The sequence below is a fragment of the Gallus gallus genome, chromosome 19 (assembly GCF_016699485.2).
Source record: "Gallus gallus isolate bGalGal1 chromosome 19, bGalGal1.mat.broiler.GRCg7b, whole genome shotgun sequence".
NCBI classification, from domain to species: Eukaryota; Metazoa; Chordata; class Aves; order Galliformes; family Phasianidae; genus Gallus; species Gallus gallus.
In genome coordinates this window covers 809,406-832,341 of record NC_052550.1, presented here as the reverse complement: position 1 = coordinate 832,341, position 22,936 = coordinate 809,406, and the positions used below count along the sequence as shown (strand labels likewise).

Here is a 22,936-nt window from a genome sequence, read left to right as displayed (position 1 = left end):
ATGGAAACATTTGCACTAGAATGCTTTGTTATCAACTAAAACTCTTCTTTGGTTGAAAGAGTGTTGGTTTTGTTGTTGTTGTTGTTTTTTGTTGTTGTTGTTGGTTGGTTGGTTGGCTAGAACTACTTCACTCTTTTGGAAAAGACAGAAGACCCATAGTCATAGAATCACAGAATCACAGGGGTTGGAAAGGACCTTTGGAGCTTCCCCAGTGCCCTACAGCAGTGCTCTGCAGTACACTGCACAGGATAGCGTCCAGATGGTCTTGAATATCTGCACGGGAGGCTCCCCCATCTCGAAGCAGCCTGTTCCACGGCTCTGGTACTCTCATAGTTTGCATGGATGTTGCAGTTTTTCCCTTGTTCTGTTGCTGCACACCACAGAAAAAGAGCCTGGCCCCATCCACTTGACTCCCACACTTTAGGCATTTACAAACAGTGATGAGATCCCCCCCTCAGCCTTCTCTTCTCCGGGTGAACAGCCCCAGGGCACTCAGCCTTTCCTCATATGGGAGGTGCTTCAGGCCCTGGCCATCTCTACAGCCCTAAAAGCATTACTGCTCTGATTTGGGGCATGGCAATGCTCAACTCCTGGGGCCGCACTGAGGCCTTCCCAGTGGGCAGTGCACGAAGATGAGGCTGGGAGGCCACGGCCCTCCCTGAGCTCTGTCCTCAGAACACCAATGAGGAGAGACAGGCCTGAGCCTGGGAGGGATCCCTGAGCAACCAGATGCAGCGGAGGACCCAGGCCTCTCTGAAGGCAGCAAGGCCCAGCGAGGGCCCCGCGGGCGGGCATGGACTGTGACCTCTGCAGCCTGAGGGAGGCCTTGGGGGGAACTACATCCCCCATAGTGCACCGCGAGCCCCGTGCCGCTCCCGCCTCCCATTGGCCAGGCGCCGCGCAGGGGCGTGCCCTCCCTCTTGAAGCGCGGGCGCGTGGCTTTTTAGCGGCGAGCCGGAAAGCGGGCGCTCCTTGGAGCGCGATTGGCTGAGGTCGCGGCGCGGGTGGTGATTGGTGCGGAGCCGAGGGGCGGGGCCAAGCTCGAGGCGCGGCGGGCGATGGAGGCAGGCGGCGAGGCGCGGGCCGGGCTCGGGTTGTTTTCTCGCTTCCGCAGCGCGTTGGGAGCCCGCGGCCTGCAGGACATCAGCGGCGACGGCGGGGTGCGCAAGCAGGTGCTGCGCCCCGGCACCGGGCAGCCCGTGCCGCCGGCTGCCACCGTGGCGGGTACGGTCCCGACCGAGGCGCCGCGCTCTGGGTGTGGAGCCGCGGTGCCCCGCGGGGCTGCAGGCCCGACCGCGTGCTCCCCGGCACCGCGCTGTGGCGGTGCTCGTTCCATCTGGCCCTGTGGTAGCAGGGGAAGGAAGGAGCAACCGAGTCCTTGGAGGCTGTGGGTGCTGAGAGCGCCTTGCCGCTCTTGTCCCCCTCTCGGCAGGGGCGCTGTGTTGGTTGGGCTGTCTGGCCAGGCCTGGGGAGGACAGCGCCCATTCTGAAGGGCCCTGGGCTTCTCACACACGGCTGGTGGACGTGAGGGCTCCCCAGGCTGTCGGCATCAGACTGGGACAAACTTCCAGGTGCTGTTAGCATACATGAGTGATGCTTTCTGCTTTGGGGCTGTGCTGTGCCTTATTGGTTACTGTAGTGTGTGGGATAGCTTCTGTCACTTCTCACGGCTGACAGATTAAACAAACAGAAGGGCATCTTGACCTTGAGCAGAGCGGGCCTTCCAGGTCCCAGCCACGTTCACAGTACAAAGAAGTTTAAGCTGGGAGTGGTTCCTGTGCAAGGGCCTGATGAGTGGCAGGGGAAGCTTATTATGGTGTTTCTCCGAATTGAATGACAACTGGAGTTGGCCCTGCTGCTCTCAGGCAATAGCAGAGCTCGAGGGCTACACTTTGACCTTTGTTATTTTTTCCTAGGGCTCAAACTGCGCTTTGAAAACAAATTTAAGTCCTTCTGCAGATAACCGGGGCGTTTTAATTTCTGTGGCTTAAGTTCCCATTCTCCTCCTGCCTGGAGCTCACTAGTTCTTGACACAACATTGCACCTCTTGTTTAGATTAGAATAAAGGCTTCCAAGCAGCTGTTTTACCTGGTGCTGGTGTGACCAGGTTTTTGTTAGTGGTTTGTGTTCCCTCTGCTGTTTTAAAGCAGCAGGAAAGGAGGAAAAAAAAAACGTGTGGTTGCAAAACTGACTATGAGTGTCCTATTGACAGCATTGTTAGCAGACACGGTATCAAAACCTTGCTGTTCTCTTCTCCCTTCTCCTTTTTCTGGGCTGTGCAGTGAAGTACTCCGGGTATCTGGAGCATATGGAGAAACCCTTCTGCACAAACTGCACCAAGAAGCTCCCGAGGCTGATGAAGCTTGGAAAAGGTAGGTTTGTCCTGGGTCTCACAGGGTTATACAATGACTGCCTGTTAAAGCATGTAAATTTAAATGCTGTTTGGTATCTTGAGGTCTTTTTGAAATCTCTAATGCTTCTGAATGGAATCAGAAAGCCTCCTCCTTGTAGATGGAGATCAATCCAGAACTGATCACACGCCACGCTGGCGGTGAGCAGCAGGGCCTGTGCTGTGTTGGTGGCAGTGTGGGTGCTTTCTGCTGCTGCCCTGAAACAGCTTTTCACCTCAGCGTTTTTAAATCACCCAAGAGGAGATGAGGATGTTTGCTGTGTGCTTGGTCCCACAGCAGATTGCCTCGTTAATCCAAAGATGAGTTGTGCAGCTGTGTGTGCCTTGAGTTGTAACAGTGGGGAACCGACCACTGTATTGATCTGCTACCAGGGACTTCCTCTTAAAGCCTAGAGGAAAATTCTAATTTGGAGCCTGAGGGTGGATGCTGGGTTTGGGATTCTCATGACCTTCTGTTTCTTGTTGTGACAGACATTACACTGGGGGGTCTGGAAATTGGTGTGCTCACCATGAAGAAGGGAGAGGTGGCAAGATTTATCTTCTCGCCGAGTTATGCCTATGGCCAGCAGGGCTGCCTTCCTCTGATCCCCCCAGATGCCACGGTCTTATTTGAAGTGGAGTTGATAGACTTCCTGGACTCTGCTGACTCTGACACATTCTTTGCGTTGACAGCTGTGAGTTGCCTTAATAAGGCCTGGGGCATAAACCTGGAAGATAAACTGCTGTCTTTTCCTTCAGTTGCTGAGGATCATATGTTACATATGTTTGTTTAATACAGGAGCAGTTATCCAGTCCATGGGCTGCTGGATCTGTGCAGGTGCAGACAAATGCCCTTTAAAGCTTATCCTGCACACCTTGCCCTGTTTACAACCCAGCACAGGGGGAGAAGCTGGGTGTTGCCTTTGTTTGCTGCCCAGTAGTGGAGACAGTGATACAAGTTACATTTATTTTTAGCTTTACCAGAAACCTTGTGGTTTCACTAGAGGGCACCAGCTTCCTGGAAGTTCTCTGAAGTGGCAGAACAGTAACTAGCTTGTCTGTTTAAAAACAAAATCCTTGTGAAGTCTGGAGCATTGAAGCGTCCCCCACCCCCCACCCTTTGTCTTTGCTTCTTGGCTGCTTTCCCAAGTGCTCCTTCACTGCTCACTCTCCTCCCTGGTGAGTTACCGTGTTATTGTTAATTCTCCCTTTTCATGTAAGAGGCTTTGGGTTGTAGTTGTGGGTCAGTGATTGGGGCACACACAGCAATGCTGATGGAAGGAGGCCCTCCTCCTTCCCTCACTGCTCTTGCAGAGGCTGCTTTTTCCATTTTCCACACCCAGCCCTGAGATCAGACCATCGGTTGCATGGGGGAGGGTTTACTCCCCAACTTGCTAACTCACCCCTCTCTGGGAGCTGATTCAAACTTCAAAACCCAGCGGACAACCTGCCCCTCTTTTGTTGCCGTTCTATTTTTCTTTTTCTTTTTTGCCCCTTCTTTGCTGGATTGATGTCCTGAGCTGTGTCAAGCTGGCTGTGGAGCCACCCAGGGTGATGCTGAGCTGTTACAGCAATGCAGCTTTCCCTTTTGTGCTAGGAATAGTGTTTTTGTATTAACTGTCTGCTCTGTGCTAAGCAGTTGAGTTGGGCAGGATTTAGGAATAAATTTCTACTTTTTTTCCTGCAGGCTCCCTTTGCTTCCTGACCTGTTTTGTAGCACTTCTCACCAAGAGTTACCAGCACAGCAGCAGTGCAGAAGGGAAACACTGTGTGGTGGTGGCCTGGCTGGATGCTGAAGGGCCTTGGCAATGGTGCAGGACTCTCCTGCCTGTTATCTCTGCTTGATTTCTTTTGCTTGAGCTGAAATTGAGGAATTTCTTTATACAGGAGCAGCAGGATACATTTCCGCTACAAAAGGTGTTGAAAGTGGCAGGCATGGAGAGAGAGTTTGGCAATTATCTCTTCCGTAAGCAGTACTTTGAGGGTGCCAAAGACAGATACAAAAGGGTATGACACCAGAAAAAAACTGTGTTTTCACCCATGGGTTGTGAAAGTGGTGATTTAGTGCTAGCTCACTGTAACAAGTACACTGCAGAGATTATACAACTTCATCATATATTCAGGTATAGTTCATTATTTAAGAACTGATCTGAGACGCTGTTGTATGAGCAGCAGTAGTAAATGAAAGAGTGGGAGGGTTGGCAGAAGTCTACAGATCCTTCTTTCAGGGGTCCCTTCTGGCCTCCCAGTTGGGAACTGAAGAATACTTGAGGTTGGAAGAAGCCTCTGGATTTTCCCTAACCCTGTGCTCGAGGTCAGCTAGAGCAGGGGGTTGCCCAGAACTGTGTCCATCTAGGCTTTGAACATCTCCAAGGATGGAGGCTCCACAGCCTATCTAGGGAGTATATTTTTTTTTTGCTGCTTTTTAGTTCCTTGATAGGTTGCTGCAGTCTTGTAACTGAGCTGGCTAGTCGTGCTGATAGTGCTGTGCAGTATAGTTAGGAGTTTGATTACCTAGGTCAGTTAAAAATAATAAAGAGAAACATGGATGTAGCTGGCTGATTGGGATGGATTTCTCATGGTAGCTTTGTTGTGTGCTAGTCCTTTTCCCTGTCTGCTCAGGCATACTCCATCCTTGGTCGCAACCCTTCCACTGAGGCAGAGCAGTGTCAGATTGATGCTTCCAAGTTGCTGGTGCTACTGAATCTCTCAATTACCTACCTGAAGCTGGAAAGTCCTGCCCGAGCTCTGATGTATGGGGAAAAAGCCTTGGAGATTGACGAAAGAAACGTCAAGGCGCTGTTCAGGTGTGGCCAGGTGGGCAAAGATAAATTCCTCTGGTAGCCTCATCAAGTAGTGACCCAGTCTGACTGGCTGTGTAATAAACTGAGGAGAGCCACTAAATTCTGAGCTAGACCTCCTAAGCTCCTGCAGCAGTTGAGGTGACTTGTCAGCATCTGAAAATCTGCCTCTCAGTAGATCTGTCACAAAAATCTTCTCCTGAGGGATTCCTGAAATACCTATATCTGTCTCTGAAATGTTTGTAGTTGTACATATCTCAGTCCTGAAGAGCAGCAGTGAATCTATATTTATCTTTTAATGCATCTGCCTTCTTTCAATGGCAGGCTTGTCTCTGCATGACAGAATACGAAAAAGCTCGGGACTTCCTGATCAGAGCTCAGCATATAGAGCCGTTTAACCACGATATTAACAATGAACTGAAGAAGTTGGCAAGGTGAGAACTCCTTTCCATTGCTGTGCTTAGGCAAGCTGAAAATATCCACTGAAAACTAATAAAATACTCCAGTGTTTGTTTAAAAAATTAATAACAATCAAGCACCAAAGCTGTTGGGTAAGTGATTTGGGAAGATGCAGTGTCTTTTATTGTGGGAAAGGCTGATTCAAGGTTTTGCACACAGAGTGGTTGCAGGTGATATGTGAGAAGCTGAGAGTATTCAGTTTTTCCATAGGGTTTCTCAGAGGGAGTGTGTGATCCATTCCATCTGTGCTAAGTGGATCAGGCTGATGGCAGGGAGGTGGAGAGCTGCTGGCATACCTCAAACCCAATGAGATGCAGTAGGCTAGCACTTGAGATCACGATCTAAATTAATACATGATTTTCATTTCCTTTAAGATGCGTCAGTTGATTACAGCACCTTTTTGCACTGCAAGTGCTTCATTGTACAGTGCTACAAATACCGATGTTCATCTGTGGGGGAAGATCTTAAAAGTGAATTTCTTGCTGCTGTGGTGGTAACAGATGAGCAATCCCAAAGGCAGACTTTCCCTTTGCCCACAGACTGAGTATAGCACAATCCTCCAGCTCTAGCCCCATGAAAACATGACTAACACTGGCCTTCATCCTCACTCTGTTCTTTTGCTTGAAACTGGCAAAAGCAGTAGCTGGTTCCCATAAGTGTGTGCTGTACTTCTGGCACTGTTCACCAACAGAATGTGAGGAAGTCTCCAGCTTCAGAGATCCCAAAGCAGCCCCTGAATAGGAGCCCCCTTCTTTTGCTGCTAGGCATTTGCAATAAGGCTTGCAGGGAGCAGTAACATCTCTAATAAGAGTAGTTGGTATGGCTTAAGCCAGTCTGTAGACTAAGGATCTTCACCTGGTAACATTTTGGTAGAGGGCTGAGCTTGCACATGTCCTGTATATCTGAGTAGACTTTAATACCCGATGATGAAACTAAGTCTTCAAATTCGTTCTGTTACACCAGAAGTGTGGAGAACCCGAAATTAAAATTAGCTGCTGGTCTGAAGATATGAAGTAAAACACTTCTATTGATCCTCATTTGCCCCTGGGTGCCTTGCTCGAAAACTGCTGTGTGAACACATGTGCTTATCAGAGTTCTGGATGGCTGGGTAGCTGCTCTTGGAGGCTTGGCTTGTGGGTGATGTCCAAGACCTGTGGTACAGTGCTAGAAGACCTGATCCAAAAGCCTCAAGCATTCTCTTAGATTCATTCAAAATACATTGGCTGGTAGGAGAAAAATCTGGCTAATAATTGAGCTTATTCTGCCAGGAAGCAACAAGGCATTCTGCCTTCAGGGAAGCAGCAGGCAAACTTGTCAGCTCTGAGTCTAGAGACAGCAGCACATACTACTAATGTGTGTTACGGTGAGCTGAGTATGTGCTAAACAGCTCTTGTCTTGGAGCTTCTGCTTTGCTGCCAGTTAAAATTGGTGTATTTCTTGCTTTTACAATGACAAAAAGCAGAATTAATATAAAATAGATGGAGAAGACAGTACAGAGTGTTGTTAGTCATGACATACCTCAGTCTGGATCTCTGTAACATTACCAAACTGCCTTGCTTGTGAAAGCCTGTGATGTGATCTGACAGATGCTTCAGAAACTGAATGCGAATCAAAATTCTGTTTTAAGACCTTTTTACTTCCTTACTGAGTGCACTTAAACTTTGCAAAAAGGAATACTGTTTGTTAATCAGCAGCTACCTTCTGCTGCATGAACAGAACTTTGGAAAGTGCCTGTTAGCAGCTAACCTGGTTTCTTGGCAAAGTTTCCCTTCACCAGAGAGAGAGAGGCAGAGTCCTGGGTGAGGGCCTTGTGGAACTTGTCTGGTACCAACTGCAATGGTGCAAATCCTGGTGCTGCCTTCGACTTTTTTAGAGGTCATGGTTTGTATCAAATATGGAATAACATAGGGTTGTTCTCACATCTGGCTTGAAATTGTGCCTCTGGGTGAGGAATTCTTGGATTTCCTGCTTTGGTAGACGTGAGAATATGTTGTCCAGTCTAGGTGCACTTCACTGATCTCCTTATTATGGGTAGTTTTGACAACATCTGCCTGCAGGACTTCACAGCAGAGATGTACTGAACTTGAGTTTCACTGAATAGCCTGAATACCTCGAGTTACACTGAATATACCCTTCAAAGTTGTGGACACACAGGTACTAGTCATAGGGGGTTGAGAGAGCCAACACCACCCTTCTGCTGTTTCTGCTGTTGCAACAAAAACTTTGCTTTTGACCATATAAGGTAGCAGATGCAGTAAAGCTGTCTTTACAGGCAGCCATTGATCCCTGGGACAGTGCCTGAGCTGAGTCACCTTCTGGCTCAGAGATTCCTCACCAGTGAGGCTTCGTTGCCTGCAAGGTGGAATGTGGGATGCGGGGACACCGTGCTTCTTCCTGGCACTGCTGGTGCTGCCAGAAGCAGTGATTCACATGGAGCGGTCTGCATAGCTTGTGCCATGTAAATGGGATGCTGACGGGATGCATTTGTCCTGCTGTCTACATAGTCTGGACACGCAGCCTGCTGTCTCTTCCCCATCCTCTTCCTGGATTCGTGGTGTCAGTGGTAGATAACCATTAGCAGTAGCTTGCTGAACAGTGGAGCACCTGTGCTGTGTGTCCTGCTAGGCACTGTAATGGCTTGCATGAGGAATGGTGCAAATGATGGGCACCCCAGTAGGGCTTTGAATACAGCTGGGAGTTCTGCATCACCATGTGCTTGCAAAGATGCTTGTAGAAAGCATCTGACTACCAGAAGTAAAATGCTCCTACTACCTAATAGGTACCAGCAGAGAGAAGGCTCAGGGTCTGGTGATGAGACAAAATTCATTTAATGGCAGAAGGAAGGGGTTGGGGGAGCTGCTCCCTCTTCTAGCAGCACTAGGCTAGCTGCCTTGAAAGTCTAAACATGGATGTATTTTTTCTGATTGTGGTGCTGATGGTTTGATGGGCAGTCTACAGCCCTCAACTCCATATTTGTGCTCTACTTTCCAGCTACTACAAAGACTACTTAGACAAGGAGAAAGAAATGTGCTGCCGAATGCTTGCTGCTCTCAACTCTTCTTCATGACCAGGAATAAAGGTACTCAGCTTGTGAAAAAGTCTGAGGTCTCCTAAAGCCATGCTATTCTCTGGACTGGGTTTTGTGGTGGGGAACCCACTTTTCTTCTGCATAGGAGGATTTTGGAGGCGTAATACAAGTAAATGAGAATGTGCAGAAGGGAAGGGGCAGGATGGCAGTGTGAAACCGAACTGTACCATGTGCCTGGGGAATCTTTTCTGCCAGGCAGGCTAGAATGGGACGGGAACCTGAAACTGGCAGCACTTGAATAAATTTGGGTTTTTTTTGTTTCCTGTGCTGCTCATCCCAGTTATTCCTTGTTAGAGCCAGGGGCAGAAATAGCTGTGTAGTCTTGTTTCTCTGCCAATTAAAAGAAACAAAAAAAATTTGTTCCTGTCAAACTTAAAAATTGGATTTCCTCCTCCCCTCCAGCACTCCTGTCTGGAGCTGTTGGAATGCCTTACTTCAGAAAAATCTAAATATTTTATTTCTGGGGTTTTTTTTTAGTATTACAAAACCGGTTTGTATAGAAAATTTCAAATAGGTGTTTTGGATTCTTTAAAGCCTTAAATCTTCTAGCAAAATTGACAGGTTTATAAATGCACAAAGGCTCTTTGATCATCCGTTTTTTCTTTTTTTTGTCAAAACCTTTGGAGGGGGTGTAGGGGGGACTGGAAGTCAGCACTGGTCTCTTGCCTCGGGGTAAGCCCTAGGGAAAGGGTTCTGGAAAATGACAGCAGCCTTCTGTCAGAAAGCATCAGCAGCTCGGGGCCGTCAGAGGTGGCTGCCATTCCATCTCAAACGATGCAGGCAGTATCCCTCTTCCTTCTGAAAATGGGTATGAGCAGCTTTTCCATCACTGGCAGCGTTGAGCACAGGACGCAGCTGTGCTATTTTAAGGTCGGCTCTTTCTCTTGTCTGTGGCTGCAAGGAAGCTAACCCAGTATTTGAAGGAGAGGTCTGACTGAACGGCTGCTTCCCAAAGCACTGCGTCCCTCTCCTGGCTGGATGTGCTCCCTGCTGTAGCCTTCGCCCTCCTGCCTTCCAGTCGTGGCTGCTTGTTGGGAGCTGCCTCAGAGCACAGATCTTTCTGCTATGGGTTGGGGATGAGGCTATCATCTCATCTCATCATGAGGCTGTGCTTTGGGATGGGGGGTTATGCCTGATGTGTGCACTGTCTAGTGTGTGCAGGAAGCCCAGGGTGTGGCAGGGTGGCTCTCAGAATTCTAGAGATTCTCTAGATACTTGCAGTGTGAGGGCCTGCACGACTTGCAGAGATGGGGAAGGGCAAAAGAGAAGCTTAAAGATAAGGCTGATGTGCCCATCAGCCAGATTTTGTCTGTGGCTCCTACTGATGCAGTGGTAGCGCTTCCCTGGAGCTCTGCCTCCTTACACAGCTGTGTGACAGCTGTCAGTCAGATTGCTAGCCTTTGAAATTCAGTTTAGTTGCAGCATTTTTTTTTAGTCTTCCAGACAAAATTACATCACTGAGACTTACATAACAATCCACTGTTAATTCCTTGTGAGAAAAATCTCTTGCTGGGGGAAAAAAAAGTCATTACATATTCAGAGAGGAGCACGGCAGCTCCTGCTCCAAAGGCACAGCTAACTATCCAGAACTGAGGCAGAACATTCTTTAGTGTTTTCTGACAAGTTTGCACTAGTTCAGTTTAGGGCACAAGCTGTTCTCAGTCAGTCTGGCAGCCTTCTTTGATCCATTTAGTGAGCGGATGGGCAGTGAGCTGTGCTGGGAGCTTGTGTCTCATGAGTGGTGGAATCACACCATTGTGGAAAACCTTCCTGTGCAGCAGTTGGCAGGTGGTGCTGAGTCGGACTGACCCCACGGCTGCCTTACCAGCTACATGACTCAGAGCTGCAGTTGGGCATTTGCTCCCTCTGACTTGCCACTGTATTGTTCTGGCTCAGCTCTCCTACCCAAGGGGCTTCGCTGTTTCTTTTGGTGAGATTTGCAATGGCTGCTTTGGTACAGGGACAAATGGTTCATTCGTCTGTGCTGGGTAATCCAGGGCTCTGCTGTGTTTTCCACAATAACACTCAAACCAGGCACACCTGAATGCACCCACACCTGGTATTTCTGTCTCACTGTAGAGTCTATTCCTGTAATTACATCTTGCTCAGAGCATGCTTCCTTCCTTTTTAGTGGAGTTTCAAACTAGAATAAGCATCTTTGGTGAAATGAGGCCACTTGTGATGCTTCCTAGAGGAATTCAGAAATATTCAGAGGTAGAATAGAAGCATAAATTTTTCTTAAATCTTTCCTTCAGTAGTCACCTGCAAATACAGTGGCTTGAAGTCTTACGCTTGCCCTTCTTCAGGTCTGAGCTATTTGCTTGTCTCTATATACACTGTGCCACACAAGATATGTCAAGCCAGGTTACCTAGCATGGCTGAAAGTCCCCTTTGGAGCACCCTAAGCTGGATGGACTGAGATCACTGTCTCGGTAGAGTTCCTTGTTCCAGTGAAAAGTGCAGGCTTTTGGTGACAGGCTTTTAAACCCCACAAAATAATGGAACTTACTGTCTTTGTATTGCTGTGGTCCTTTGGGATGAAGAGAACTTAATCATGAGATTTCCTAGAGATGCCTGCATCCTTGTAGCAAGTCTTTGGGAGTTTAATCCCAAAAAGACTTATCTTCTTTAATTAAAGGTGGGCCAAGGCTGAAAGCTTGCTTTTAATGTGTATCTGAATTCCAGTAGACAGGAGAAGTGGTCTCAGTAGCTGAGAGCATACAGGGAAAGGTTCCAGTGAAAACAAACAATAGTGAAATTATGGCAGGAAACTATGAGGTCAAACTTGAGATTGCTATGAACAGCAGGGTCTAGCAATTCTGAAGCCATTAATTGGTAAGAATTGGCTGCAGAACTGGGCCTGTGTCACCAGGTAGAAGTGACTATAATTGGGCTTAAAATCAGCAGCAGTTGCTAGTTAAACTGACCTAATAAGCTAAAAGAGACTGGCAAATAAACTGAGGCATATGTGCATAATAGAGTCACAGCTCCTGCCTTGGGGAGGCTCCAGACTTTGAGCAAACAGCAGCTTGCTCCTTCCCCTCCTGCTCTGCCTTATCACGAAGCTGAAGATCTAAGATGTGCCTCCTGCTGATACTGTCCTTGCCCACTCCGTGAGGCTCAACAACAGAGAGCCAGCAATTTCACTTCTCCTTTAGAATACCCACACTACTGTACCATCGGGATGTCCTGTGCTGCAAAGGAAAATGTTAAGCATTCTTTATGCTGAGCATTGCTGGAGCTAGTGGGGAGGCTTGGAAGGTGACTTCAGTGAGCGTTCTCCTTGCAAATAGGGGAAGGAGGAAAGCTTTAAAAAGGTGGTTGGGTGTTCTGGGATGTTTTTGTGGGGGTTTTGTCTGGAGGCTTTTACCTCCCTCTAGATCTTCCTTCCTGTAGCATCTTTTTATTTTAATTTCAGAGGAGGTCTGCAGTTCATGTCCGCAGTAATACTTGTAGTACCTCTCTGGGAGATGGGTATGCTCTGGTCTCTTCAAGAGACTAGCAGAGGAGGGAACTCTGGTGTGGAGGGAACAGAGGACAGAGACCAGAAGGAAACAGCTACGTGCTCCTGTGCTCTTTGAACCCTGATAGTACAGGAGGGCTTGGTTGCAGAGGTCCTTGATGAGGGCACTTGGTGTTCTGGGGTGGGTGTTGCCCATGCTGGCAGAGAGACCCGGGCAGTGTCTCACAGTGCTCTGCTGTGCCCGTGCTCCAAGGTGAGGTGGTGGAATTCAGTCTCAGTAGAACTGCCTCAGGGCCCAGTATAGCATCATCTGCCCTGAAACTTTGAGCATCTAAAGCCTGGTGTTTCAATTTGTGTGCTCAACCCTGGGCCACCCAGTGAGGTAGGAAGGGACTCATGGCTGTGCTCCTCAAGCTCCTGTCTATCTGCTCTGCACGCTTTTCTAGAAGGGGCGGGATGAGCCCTGCTGGATATTCCTATTCTGGGCTTTTTCTTTCTCAGAGCTTTAGCCAGCAGGAGGAAGATAAAACACACTAAATTGTCTGCTGCTGTTACAAATCAGTGGATAGTGAAAAAGACGCTGGGTTCTTTTCATCATATTTATCACGGAGCTACAGTTCTAAAAGAATGGACAATGTGTAAGATGTGAATGTCTTCACACAGGGAATTTTAGTTTTGCAGAATCTTCAGTTACTGCCCTTCAATTCCAGCAGCAAGGAGATGGAAGAGCTTAAAATAACTGCATCTATGAAATATGACTTTTAAAGTCTCCTTTCTCTACCTCTCGTGTTTCAGTTGTACAAAGCATGGGTAAAAACGTTTTGTTACCGTGGCAAGCATAAAGGCAAATAGGATAAATCTACCTAAAGCAATTAGCGACCAAAGATCCAGATTTTGGATGGCAGCCTGCTGCAGGTGCCAGTGACTCATGTGCCTGGGGTCAGATTACTGCTTAATTGTGCTGTTGTGGAAGCACAGAAGCCCCCAGTGCCACTTAGTCCTTGCAGCAGCTCTCCATGGGCTCTTGCCATCCCATACAGGCACAGCTGGTGTGCCTGGCTACCAGCCCTGCTGATCTGGAGCACTTCAGGCATGTCTTTATCCTGTCTGTTTCTTTTAATCTTACATCTGGGGATTTAAATGTGTCATGCGCAGCCTTATACAGCAAAACAAAGGGTCCTTTTCCATATTCTCTTGTGTGCTGTTCTTCTAGTCTGGTTTCTTGGAGGAGCATTTGAGCATGGAGATCTGAGGCATTGTGTATCGTCTTGAGCATGGAGGATGTTTTTCACTCCTTGTGGTGTTCAGTGGTAAGTTGTCCTGAGCAGAAACACAAAGTGGCCTAAGCCTCTGTGTGTGGCTGTGCTGCTGTACCCATGTGTTGCCCACACCGAGGCTGGTTGCTGTCATTGGTGTCCCACTGCCTCAGGACTGGTGAGGCTTGCAGTGTGGCAAAGATGGAGCACAGCAGAGGGTAATTCCAGTACAAGAGAAGGGGGGGGGGGGGGGGGAAAAAAACCTTCAGATGATAATGGTGCAAACCACACAATGGTGGCTGATGTATTTATTTATCAGTAGCCTTCCAGGTGTTACAGGCTTATTCCACAAACACAGGTTTGTTTAAATGAAGCTACAAACTTTTAATGTCCAGATGGCCGCAGTGCTGAGGGCCCTCAGAAGTGTTTTTTGCTTTTGGGAGGACTGTTTGCTTAAGACACAGGGAGTGCCTTGGCTCTACTGTGAGTCAGTTTGCAGATCTGTGGAGTTATTTGCAATAAGGGGAGATGTGACCTTCATGTGCCTGACCCAGTACCCACACTGCTTTATCAGGGAACTGTTGATTTGACAGAATGCTGAGCATTATTGACATGAAAATTTGAGCTCTTAGAGGACTGGGAGCTACCGTAAGGAACAGTTTCAGCCCAGACTTACTAAATGAAGTCCTTCCTAAGTCAGAAGTAGGTGTTGAAGAGTTCATCCCTTCCTTTCACTGTCTGGTAATTGCCCCTCTTATAAGATCTCTTACTCTCTGAAGAAGTGTTGTTGCTCTGTCTGGGTGCTGTTTGAAGGGATTTTCTTTTTTCAAAGTGCTTGGGAAAGTGCTCTTCCTGCATTTCTCCTCTTTGCTTTAGGATTCCTTGGTACACAGTCAATCTGAGCAGACTTGACAGACCCTCCCTCTGTCACCTTAGATTCAGGTTATCAGTATTCAAGCTGTCTGGAATCAAGTGTTGCTAACAGTCTCTGCTTAATTCTTCCTTCCACTGAACTCTGTCTATAGGCTGTGCTTGAGACTCATGGTGGATCCTTTGCAGAACTGAGGATTATAATGGATCAGCTTGCAAAAAACATATCCTGAGGGGAAAAAAATACATAAGCACAGATGTTCAGTTGACACTGGAAGTTTGTATACCTTTATGAAATGAACAAGAAGTAGAGAATCTTCTCCTTGTACCTTCACCCCTGAGTTTTGACACTGCTTGCACTTGTAGTGGGGTATTCCTGGCAGCTGCTGGAGTCTTCTCATGTCTTCCTCTTCATGACTTGGAGAGTCTCTGAGCTTCTGTATGCTCATGTACTACCTGGAGATAGGTTTCACTTGTCTGTAAGTGTGAGTCCACTTGAAGCACTAACAGCTGGACATCCCTGAACTACATCTGAGTGAGATAAATGGGTGTATGGCTGACTGCAAAATTGCTTTCACAGTCGACAAGTGGTGTCCTAATTAGGTAACTTTCTGAAAGCATGTTGAATGCACCACTGATGGTGATATGCAGCATTCCCTCTAATAATTGTCCTGACAAACCACGATAGCCTGGTGTTGTAGATGGCTCTTTCTTCTCATCCTATCAGGGTGGATTGCCCAGCACATCCTGTTAGCAGCAGGCTGATAGCAAGCTAGCTGTAGCTGGGCTTTGTTCTTCTCTTCAGAAGAGCTGCAGCATGTCAGTAACCTCTCGTGGGCTCCACATGGTGCTTTTAGGAAGGAGCTTGTTCACCTCCCAGTGGCAGCAGTTTTCCTCCAGGCTGTCATTTCAGAGTGGCAGTTCCTTTTGGACTTGTCAGGTCTTGAATGAAGAGCATTTCTCAGGCAATTGCCATTCAAGAAGGTTTTAGCTCCTTTGCTGATCCATGCTCCAAAAGTGAGCATGTAGTGTGCTCTTTCAGAGAGCTGGAGTTAATCAGAAAGACAGTACATCTTAACAAGTCAAGCCTTCCTTTCCTTTCTTCCCTGTAGTGACCACACAGTTTGAGTTGAAGTGCTGAAAATGAGATATTCTGCCTTGTGTTAGGAACACCTGGAGGCTGCATTTCTCTGCAGGTAGCTGCTGGTTCTGGGATGGATGAGCCAGGCTAACTTCCCAGCATGTCTGCCTTCCATAAAGCTAACGACTCAATTGCTTCTCTTGAGAAGTGCCTTTTCACTGGGGGTTATCAGTGCAGTCAGGAGCTGCTGCTTCAAAGCATGGGTTTCATGGGAGCTGAACTGGCAGGAGCTTTTTCCCAGCTTCTCTGTGCTTTGGCAAAAATGTTGCCCTCTGTGCTTGGTGCCTCCACAGTGCTTTCCTGCAGCCCTTCTGGAGACTCAGCTGGGAAGGAGATAGCCATGGTGCTTTATGCAGGAAAGCAGCTTAAATAAATTTTCAAGCCTTCGTTAAACATTAACAGTTAATTATGGCTTTAATGCAGAATAAAGGCGATTGTGATTATGAATGACCTGTGACCTGGCATGTTGTTTGCTGTAGATTGATGCTCAGCTGCCTCGTCTTTCTGAAACATGAATTAAAATAGCTGGTAGCGACAGACTTCTGTCTGAACTTCAAAGTGAGTGCCTGCGTTGCTGCTGCGTGTGGCTGAGTTGCTGCCAACCTGCTTTTAAAGGAAGGAAACAAACGTCGGAGTGGAGCCCTGCTTGGAGCGTGCTGCTCCTCTATCTGCAGGAGCTGCGGGCGCTTTGAACACTGCCCAACTCGCTGCATCTCCAGGGCTGAGTGCTTCCCCTCCATTCCTCTTCTGTCTGCATCGCCATTAGGTGCAAATGAAAGAGGTGAACTGATCAAACGCTCCTTGAGGTGGCTTTAGGGTTTCAGTTTGAACACTTTTTTTTTTTTAATTAGCTCTATGTAAAGACTCTTATTACTTCAAATAGCAGCCATGAAACCAGGAGCCTTGCAGTTTGATCATTTGCTTTTCCTGGTGCACAGGAAGTCTAAGTAGCTGTAGGTTTTAGACCCAGCTAGACACCCCAACCACAACTAACAGCCTGCGGAAACATCAAGTGATTATCTTCTAAGTATGCCTATCAGGGACACATGAAAGGAAGTGCAGTGTGGGTATAGTATTAGACTGACAAGTAGCAGAGCAGTTGGTTGCATTCTGAAGGAGCAAAGATGCTGTTCTCTAAAAAGCCAGAAGATGCCACAGCACAAGTCTAAGGAATTTTGTTCACATGAGAAACCTTTCTTTCCTTGTCTTGGTTGCTACAGCTCTGTGCTGTGAAATAGAGAAATGACTTAAGCATTTTTATCTCTTCAGTTTTCAAAGAAAAGATCAGCTACAGGGTCCTCCAGTACTCTTTCTTCAGAAACTTCCTGTCTCCATTCTCCTGGTTGGGACAGGTACTGGATAGAGCTTGTCAGCCTGAAGCTGAGTGTAACACAAGCTACTCACAGCAAGCCCTTGATTTTTGAAAGGGTTGGTGATAAAAAAAAAATGGGGCTGTAACATGGGATTTATTGAGTCTGAGTGAACCAGGGGGGTGACTGTGCTTTCTTGATGCTGTGAATCTTATTTTGTGCTAGGCTAGAAATCTACTGCTGGTGTATTTCTGGCATTCTTGAAAGTTGCTCCACTTTTCTATCCTTTTGTTATCCCAAAGTGTATTTGGGGGCAGCCTTAGATAGGGGTGGATTGTCCTGATTGAGCCTTTTCTGGCTGAGTCATGTGAGCCATGGGCTTTAAGCATACTGGCTGAATAAAACCTGGATTCTTCAAGGTTGTCGGGGGAAAAATGAGTAACCCAATCAACCTCGCAGCTAACTCTGCTATGAACATGTTATTGGACTGGAGACCAGTTCCTTGCAATCCGAACTGTCCTGTGATTCTGTGGTGCAAGAGCAAAATAGTTGCTTTCCAAGAATATAAAGTGAGGTGTGTGTTTTGAACATCGTGTGGTGTTTTGCCTTCTCATCTTTTAGCAGGTAAATGTCTGTTTCCTGTTACTGCTTTTTAGCCTTCTGGTTAGCACTCTGTAAGTTGATATCCTCTCAGGAGCAGACTTCCTTATTTTGCTACTAGTAACTTCATTTTAATTTGCAGATATCACTGCTGCAGCTGAGCTGACTGAACAAGCTCAAGTGGCTATAGCTGCTGAGAAAGTAGCAGAAGTTGATCTGGGCTGCCAGTATTCCTTAACTGACAGGTGATAGGGATGTACATCTTCCTTTTGACTCTCAGGACTTCTGCAGGAGACAGATTATGGGTTACCTTATGAAGAAGGTTCCAAGGATTTTGTTTTGTTTTTTTTTCCTTCCCTTCCACTGTTCAACCTATAAATGCTGGAGGGATGAGTCTGATTTCTCAGCGTGTTTCAGTACCATCTACACTCAGACAAATCCTGGAAACTTGTCAGTATTCTGTTGTGAGTGATCTCAAGTCAGGGAGCAGGAGGTGCTGAGGCTCTCTGCAGGTGGAGAGGCAAAGGGACAACATGGTTGGAAGAGGCACTGGAGAAGCAGGTGAGCTTTTGGCAGCAAGGTCAGTGGTCAGTGCTGTGGAATTGTGGCTGTATTTGTGAGGCAGATCTGAGTTCTGAGCATTGAGCCCAAGAGGTTCCCCTTTGAAATACAGAGGAAAAATATCACAGCTTAGAGGTAGGTCTGGCTTATATCCAGAGAAAACACCCTATGCATAGATACTGCTTTCCTTCTAGTGACCTTAAAGAGCTGGATGGCTGAGATGGGAGCTGCAGGTAAGAGATGGAGGCTTCTCTGGGGCAGGCTCTGCCACCTTACTGTGTACTGGGACTCCAGGGCTGGTAAGGACCCAACTACAAATGAGAGTGATGGGCGAGGGGTGCCAACAAAGAGTGAAATGCTGGGAGCACTGTGTTCCTTGACACATTGCATGTGTTGTCATGTTGTGGCTCGGCCTCCTGGAGGTAATGGCTCTTGCAAAGAATAACGTGAGCAGGGAGGAAGGTGCAGGGAGAAGCAATAGGAGTCTCAGAGGAGAAGGGTGGATCTGGGAGAAAGAGGACTGGCTTCTCGAAGCCGAAGAGTAAATGTCCAGGCACCAGGCTTCTCAGAAGGCAGCTGGAAAAATGCAGGGTAGTGTGTAATGTGGGTGATCCAGTACGGGAAGGGAGATGACATGAAGGGCCCTTCCCGGGGTCTTTGCAGTGAGCTTGCTATTTTTGAATTCTTATCACTTAACACTCAGTTTCTTCCAAGTCTAAAGTGAGGAAATTGAATTAATTCTATGAGAATGCCACTGTGCCTGATCCACTTATACTAATCTACAAAAGTCTTGGATGACTCTTTCTGGGACACTGTAGATACGTGCTAGCAACAGTTGACCTATTAATGTTTGGAGCTGCTAAAATGGAGTAAAATGTACAGTGTTTCCTGTGGAAATGATGACTGTGGTCTTTGTTATCCTAGGACTTCCCCAGCTGATGAAAGGAACGGTCCTTGGGCAAAAAGGAGACCTACCCCTGGGCACATGGACATTTTGGTGTTGGATCTGTGTTTTGGGAGAAGCATAATGTGGAGGTTCTCTTGGTATATAAACAACGTGATTTTCCTGAATATGGTTTATTTAGCATGTTCTAGGGCTGTTTCTAGAAGAACCAAGCCTTGTCTTCTTCCATGAACATTCCCTGAAGAATACTTTCTTGACATCCTACCTCTTGCGGATTATGGGTTGCTTTAAGGGAATCTGAAAATACAAGTAGGATGCCATGAAGTTTTGTATTGCTTATACAGATTGTTCTTTAAAAGGTTATGCTTAATATTGTTTTTGTTCTGAGAAAATAAACCAATCTGAGAACTAGTGCTGGTAGGACTTGTGCCAGTTTATTGTGCAAGAGTGATTAATGTCTCTTTCAGTGTAAGAAACTGGAATTTGGAAATAGAGTCCAGTTTGTTAATGTAGCTAACTGCTTGGGCAACATTATGCTATGCTCTTTGTTTTGGCTGAACATTCCAATGAGTGCTGATACTAAATTTCAAATTACCTAAGAATACCAGCTTTTTCCCCTTCAAATATTGCTGACTTTCCTAGCTTTGATCAGGTTGGTTTCCTTTTGGAGCAGAACGCACTGTGTTCTCCCTGTATCATTCTGAATGTAGGCCTTTGTGGCATGGCTGAGTTGATAAATGCAAAACCTCTTGGTAAGGCAGTGTAGAAGCTGCAAGAAGCAACATGGATTCTGCGGAGGAGGAATCTGGCAACATGAAACACTGTCTTAATGATATTTGTCCCATCCATGTTTGACTGGGATGGATAATGTCTTCTACGCATAATTCAGTGCCTTGTTGTTGACTTGCAGGGCAGGGAGAGTTGCCTGTGGTCAACGTGTGTTCCAAGGTGGCCTCTTGCCAGGAGAGAAACGTCTGAAGTGTTCTTGTTTTCCCCAGTCCTGCCGACATCTTTATGGCTTTTGGACTCAATACCACCATGCTCTGATGGTATCTTAAAATAAAATGCCCTCTTGGTAGGATATACTGGAGAGGATTAAAAAAAAATAAAACAGTTGGGAAATCTTGAGTTGGGAAAAACGAGTTGGCAGCACCCTGTAAGCACATTTCTGGAGCTTTCTGCATGTTGTAGTCCTGCTTGTTGTAGTCACATCTGTGCTTCTGGAGAAGGGGCATCGTGATCTCTGAGAGGGGGTGGTCAGGTCCTGCTTGGTGGGAGGAAAGCAGATCTAAGGGGAATGTGTGGGCTTTGGGTTTCTTTATCTTTCCCTTAAGAACAAACTGATTAATGCTTCTTTTTGTCAGACCTGCTTTTTCCAAAAAGCCTCCAAGAGAAAAAATAAGAAGGGGAGGGGGAAGAGTTCTGTAGTACTAATTACCTTAATTACAGAGTGCAGCGCTTTATCTTGCTTCAGGAGTTTTGATGTGCAGTGATAACACACAGCTGAAAAAAGCAAGCGTTGCGTGGAAGGCTCTAACTGAGCTGCTGCCCAGCTCAAACCCCTGAAAGGTGCCAGGCCTGGGCTCTCACTGGGTAAGTGTGGCTACTTGCCTGTGTTTGGGTTTCTGTAGCCATGTGGCCAGGGCTTCCTAGCTGCTCTGCCCACAGACAGCCCTGTCCGCTCTCCGTGCATTGCAATGTCCAGTCCCCATGTGGTTCCCAGCAGCAGTGCCTTGCTGATTCCTCTTTGCTGGGCTGACACTAGATGGCAATGCCTCCCTCGTAATACCTCACCACGGCAAAGCAGTTCCGGGGTTTTGTTTTTGATGGGCTTTCTATCACAGATAGTAGTCTTTTTCTGTACAGATTGCACCGCTGACTTCCCTGCATTGGGATCTGATGCCATTTTCCAACGTGAAGCAGAGGATTGTGTTTCATGACAGACAGGATAAGATGGGAGACCTGAAGGCAGATGTGTGGCGGAGTTCTCCAGCATGAGGCTGCTGTGCCTCTCGGAGTTCCCTCAGCCTTCTGACGTGGGATGTTTTGGCACTCGTCTGCTGGCTTTTGGGCACTGGGTTGAGCGAGCGTGGCATCCACTTGGAGTGGATTTGCAAATGGAAACTTGGCACAGCCACCTAAGTGGGAAACCAAGTGAAGACACAACACCCCGCTCCCCAAACCTGTATGGACAAAACCCATCACAAAAGGCACCATCCAAGACGTAAACGTTTAAATGCGTAAGTAGGCATGGATGGCATTGCTCACGGTGTCCCAAAAGGGATTCCTGCACATCTCTGCTCCTGCATGCTGCATGTGGGGACTGCCCATCCCACACCACCTCCCAGCCCCACAGCGTCTGTCCTGCAGGCTGGCTGTAGGTTGAAGATTGGCTTACTGATGTGTTAAAGATTTTGAGTTGTCAGCTAGAGTTTGTTGGAGGGAATTTTGCAGGTTTTCTTTACGAGGTGAATGTGAAAAATGACTTTGCTGATTTTTTTTTTCTTTTTATTATTAGTATTTTGCTTTTCTTCCTCTTTAAGAAAAAGAATAAAACTACTTTCCATCTCTGGGCAAGATCAAAAATGTGTTACCATCTTTACTTGGCATTAGAACAGAAATGTGCGTCCGTGAGCAAAACAGAAAAATCTCTACAAAGAAGCACAGTTTCTGATTGTTAATGGGAAAATGTGGGCCTTTGAGAAATTTGCTACTGAAATATTTATTTTTGGCCCAAAAAGCCACTTTTTTTTTTTTTTACCCCCTTTTTAAATAGTTTGACAAACATCTTCAGGGTGTTTGGAGGAGCTGTTCCAAAGGTAGGTTACCTCTTACAGCTCAGAAGTGGTCTTGTATTTCCAGTTTGGGTTTATCTAATGTCAACTTGCAGCTTCTGAACTTTGCCAAGCAATTAAAATATTATCTGATATCGTATGATGTTTTCCCAGCGTGGGTGTGCTCAGGTTTAATCTGAGCCCAAGATGCTGGGTGCCCTCACACTCTCTCTGTCTCTTTGGCTCCTTGGGCCGCGAGGTGAGGATCAAACTGATGTGAGCTACACCTGACATCCCCTGCTCCTCCTACGTGTGGGCTGCACGGGGCTCTTCTCACTTGTTTTCCCCCATGCAGTGCTGCTGTGTGTGCCATACATCTCCCATGCTGTTGTGCGGGCACTGTGACCCTGCTGCTGCCTGCAGTGATGGCAGTTAGTACTCCAACCCTGGAGTGTGTTGGTGGTATTGATGGCTCCATGGTGTTATGTGTGGGCTGTGCCCACAGCTTGGCCTGGGTTAGGTTGGTGCAGCCAGCAGAGCAGGAGCTGACTGTCCCTCTGTACCGGCCCTGCTGAGGCTGCACCTCAGTGCTGCGTTCAGTGCTGGGCTCTCACTGCAAGAAAGACATGGAGGCCCTGGAGTGTGTCCAGAGAAGGAATGGAGCTGTGAGGGCTCTGGAGCACACGTCTGATGGGGAGCAGCTGAGGGAGCTGGGATGGGTCACCGTGGAGCAGAGGAGGCTCAGGGGAGACCTCATTGCTTCCTACCACTGCCTGAAAGGAGGTGGTGGAGAGGGGGTCAGCCTCTGCTCCCAGGTAACAGCAGTAGGATGAGAGGTGATGGCCTCACATTGCACCAAGAGAGCTTGGAGGTGAATATTATGAAAAACTTCTCCAAAAAGCGGTGCTGCAGTGGCCCAGCAGCTGCCCAGGGAGTGGTGGGGTCACCATACCTGGAAGTGTTCTACAGCCATGGAGATGTGGCACTGAGGGACGTGGGCAGCACAGGTGGTAGGTGTGTGGTTGGACTACGTGATCTTAGAGGTCTTTTCCAACTATAACAGTTCTATGATGCATGGGATGGCAGAACTGAAAATGGGCTGCACAGTGAGGGCATAGGGGAACCTATGGGCATTGGTGGTGATGGGGATGCTGAGCTCAGCCCTGTGCACCTGCAGGCACATCTCCCCATCGCTAGGGTGGGGGACATGGCGCACTGAGATATGGCTGTCACCTGTCCCAGTGCTCCTGCCATGCCCTGGTGGTCAGCCCCAGGATAGTGACCTCTGCTCAGCACTTCCCTACCCCATTTTACTGCAGC

General features: G+C 47.5%; 1 protein-coding gene across 2 annotated transcripts; it reads left to right on the top strand.

Annotated features, from left to right (window-relative positions):
• The first annotated feature begins 1,043 nt into the window (after nt 1-1,043).
• Nucleotides 1,044-19,253, top strand: FKBP6 (FK506 binding protein 6). Of its 2 annotated transcripts, XR_005840980.2 has the most exons (9): nt 1,044-1,224; nt 2,283-2,372; nt 2,882-3,084; nt 4,277-4,396; nt 5,012-5,206; nt 5,515-5,624; nt 8,641-8,728; nt 13,414-13,510; nt 18,863-19,253. XR_005840980.2 is itself a non-coding variant. In XM_015295905.3 (8 exons), exons 1-7 carry the CDS (start codon nt 1,059-1,061, stop codon nt 8,714-8,716), a joined length of 960 nt encoding a protein of 319 aa, XP_015151391.1. In that variant the 5' UTR covers nt 1,044-1,058; the 3' UTR covers nt 8,717-8,728; nt 18,863-19,253. The 2 variants fall into 2 exon arrangements, 1 of the variants encoding a protein (XP_015151391.1); XM_015295905.3 differs by lacking the exon at nt 13,414-13,510.
• Nucleotides 19,254-22,936: the final 3,683 nt, after the last annotated feature.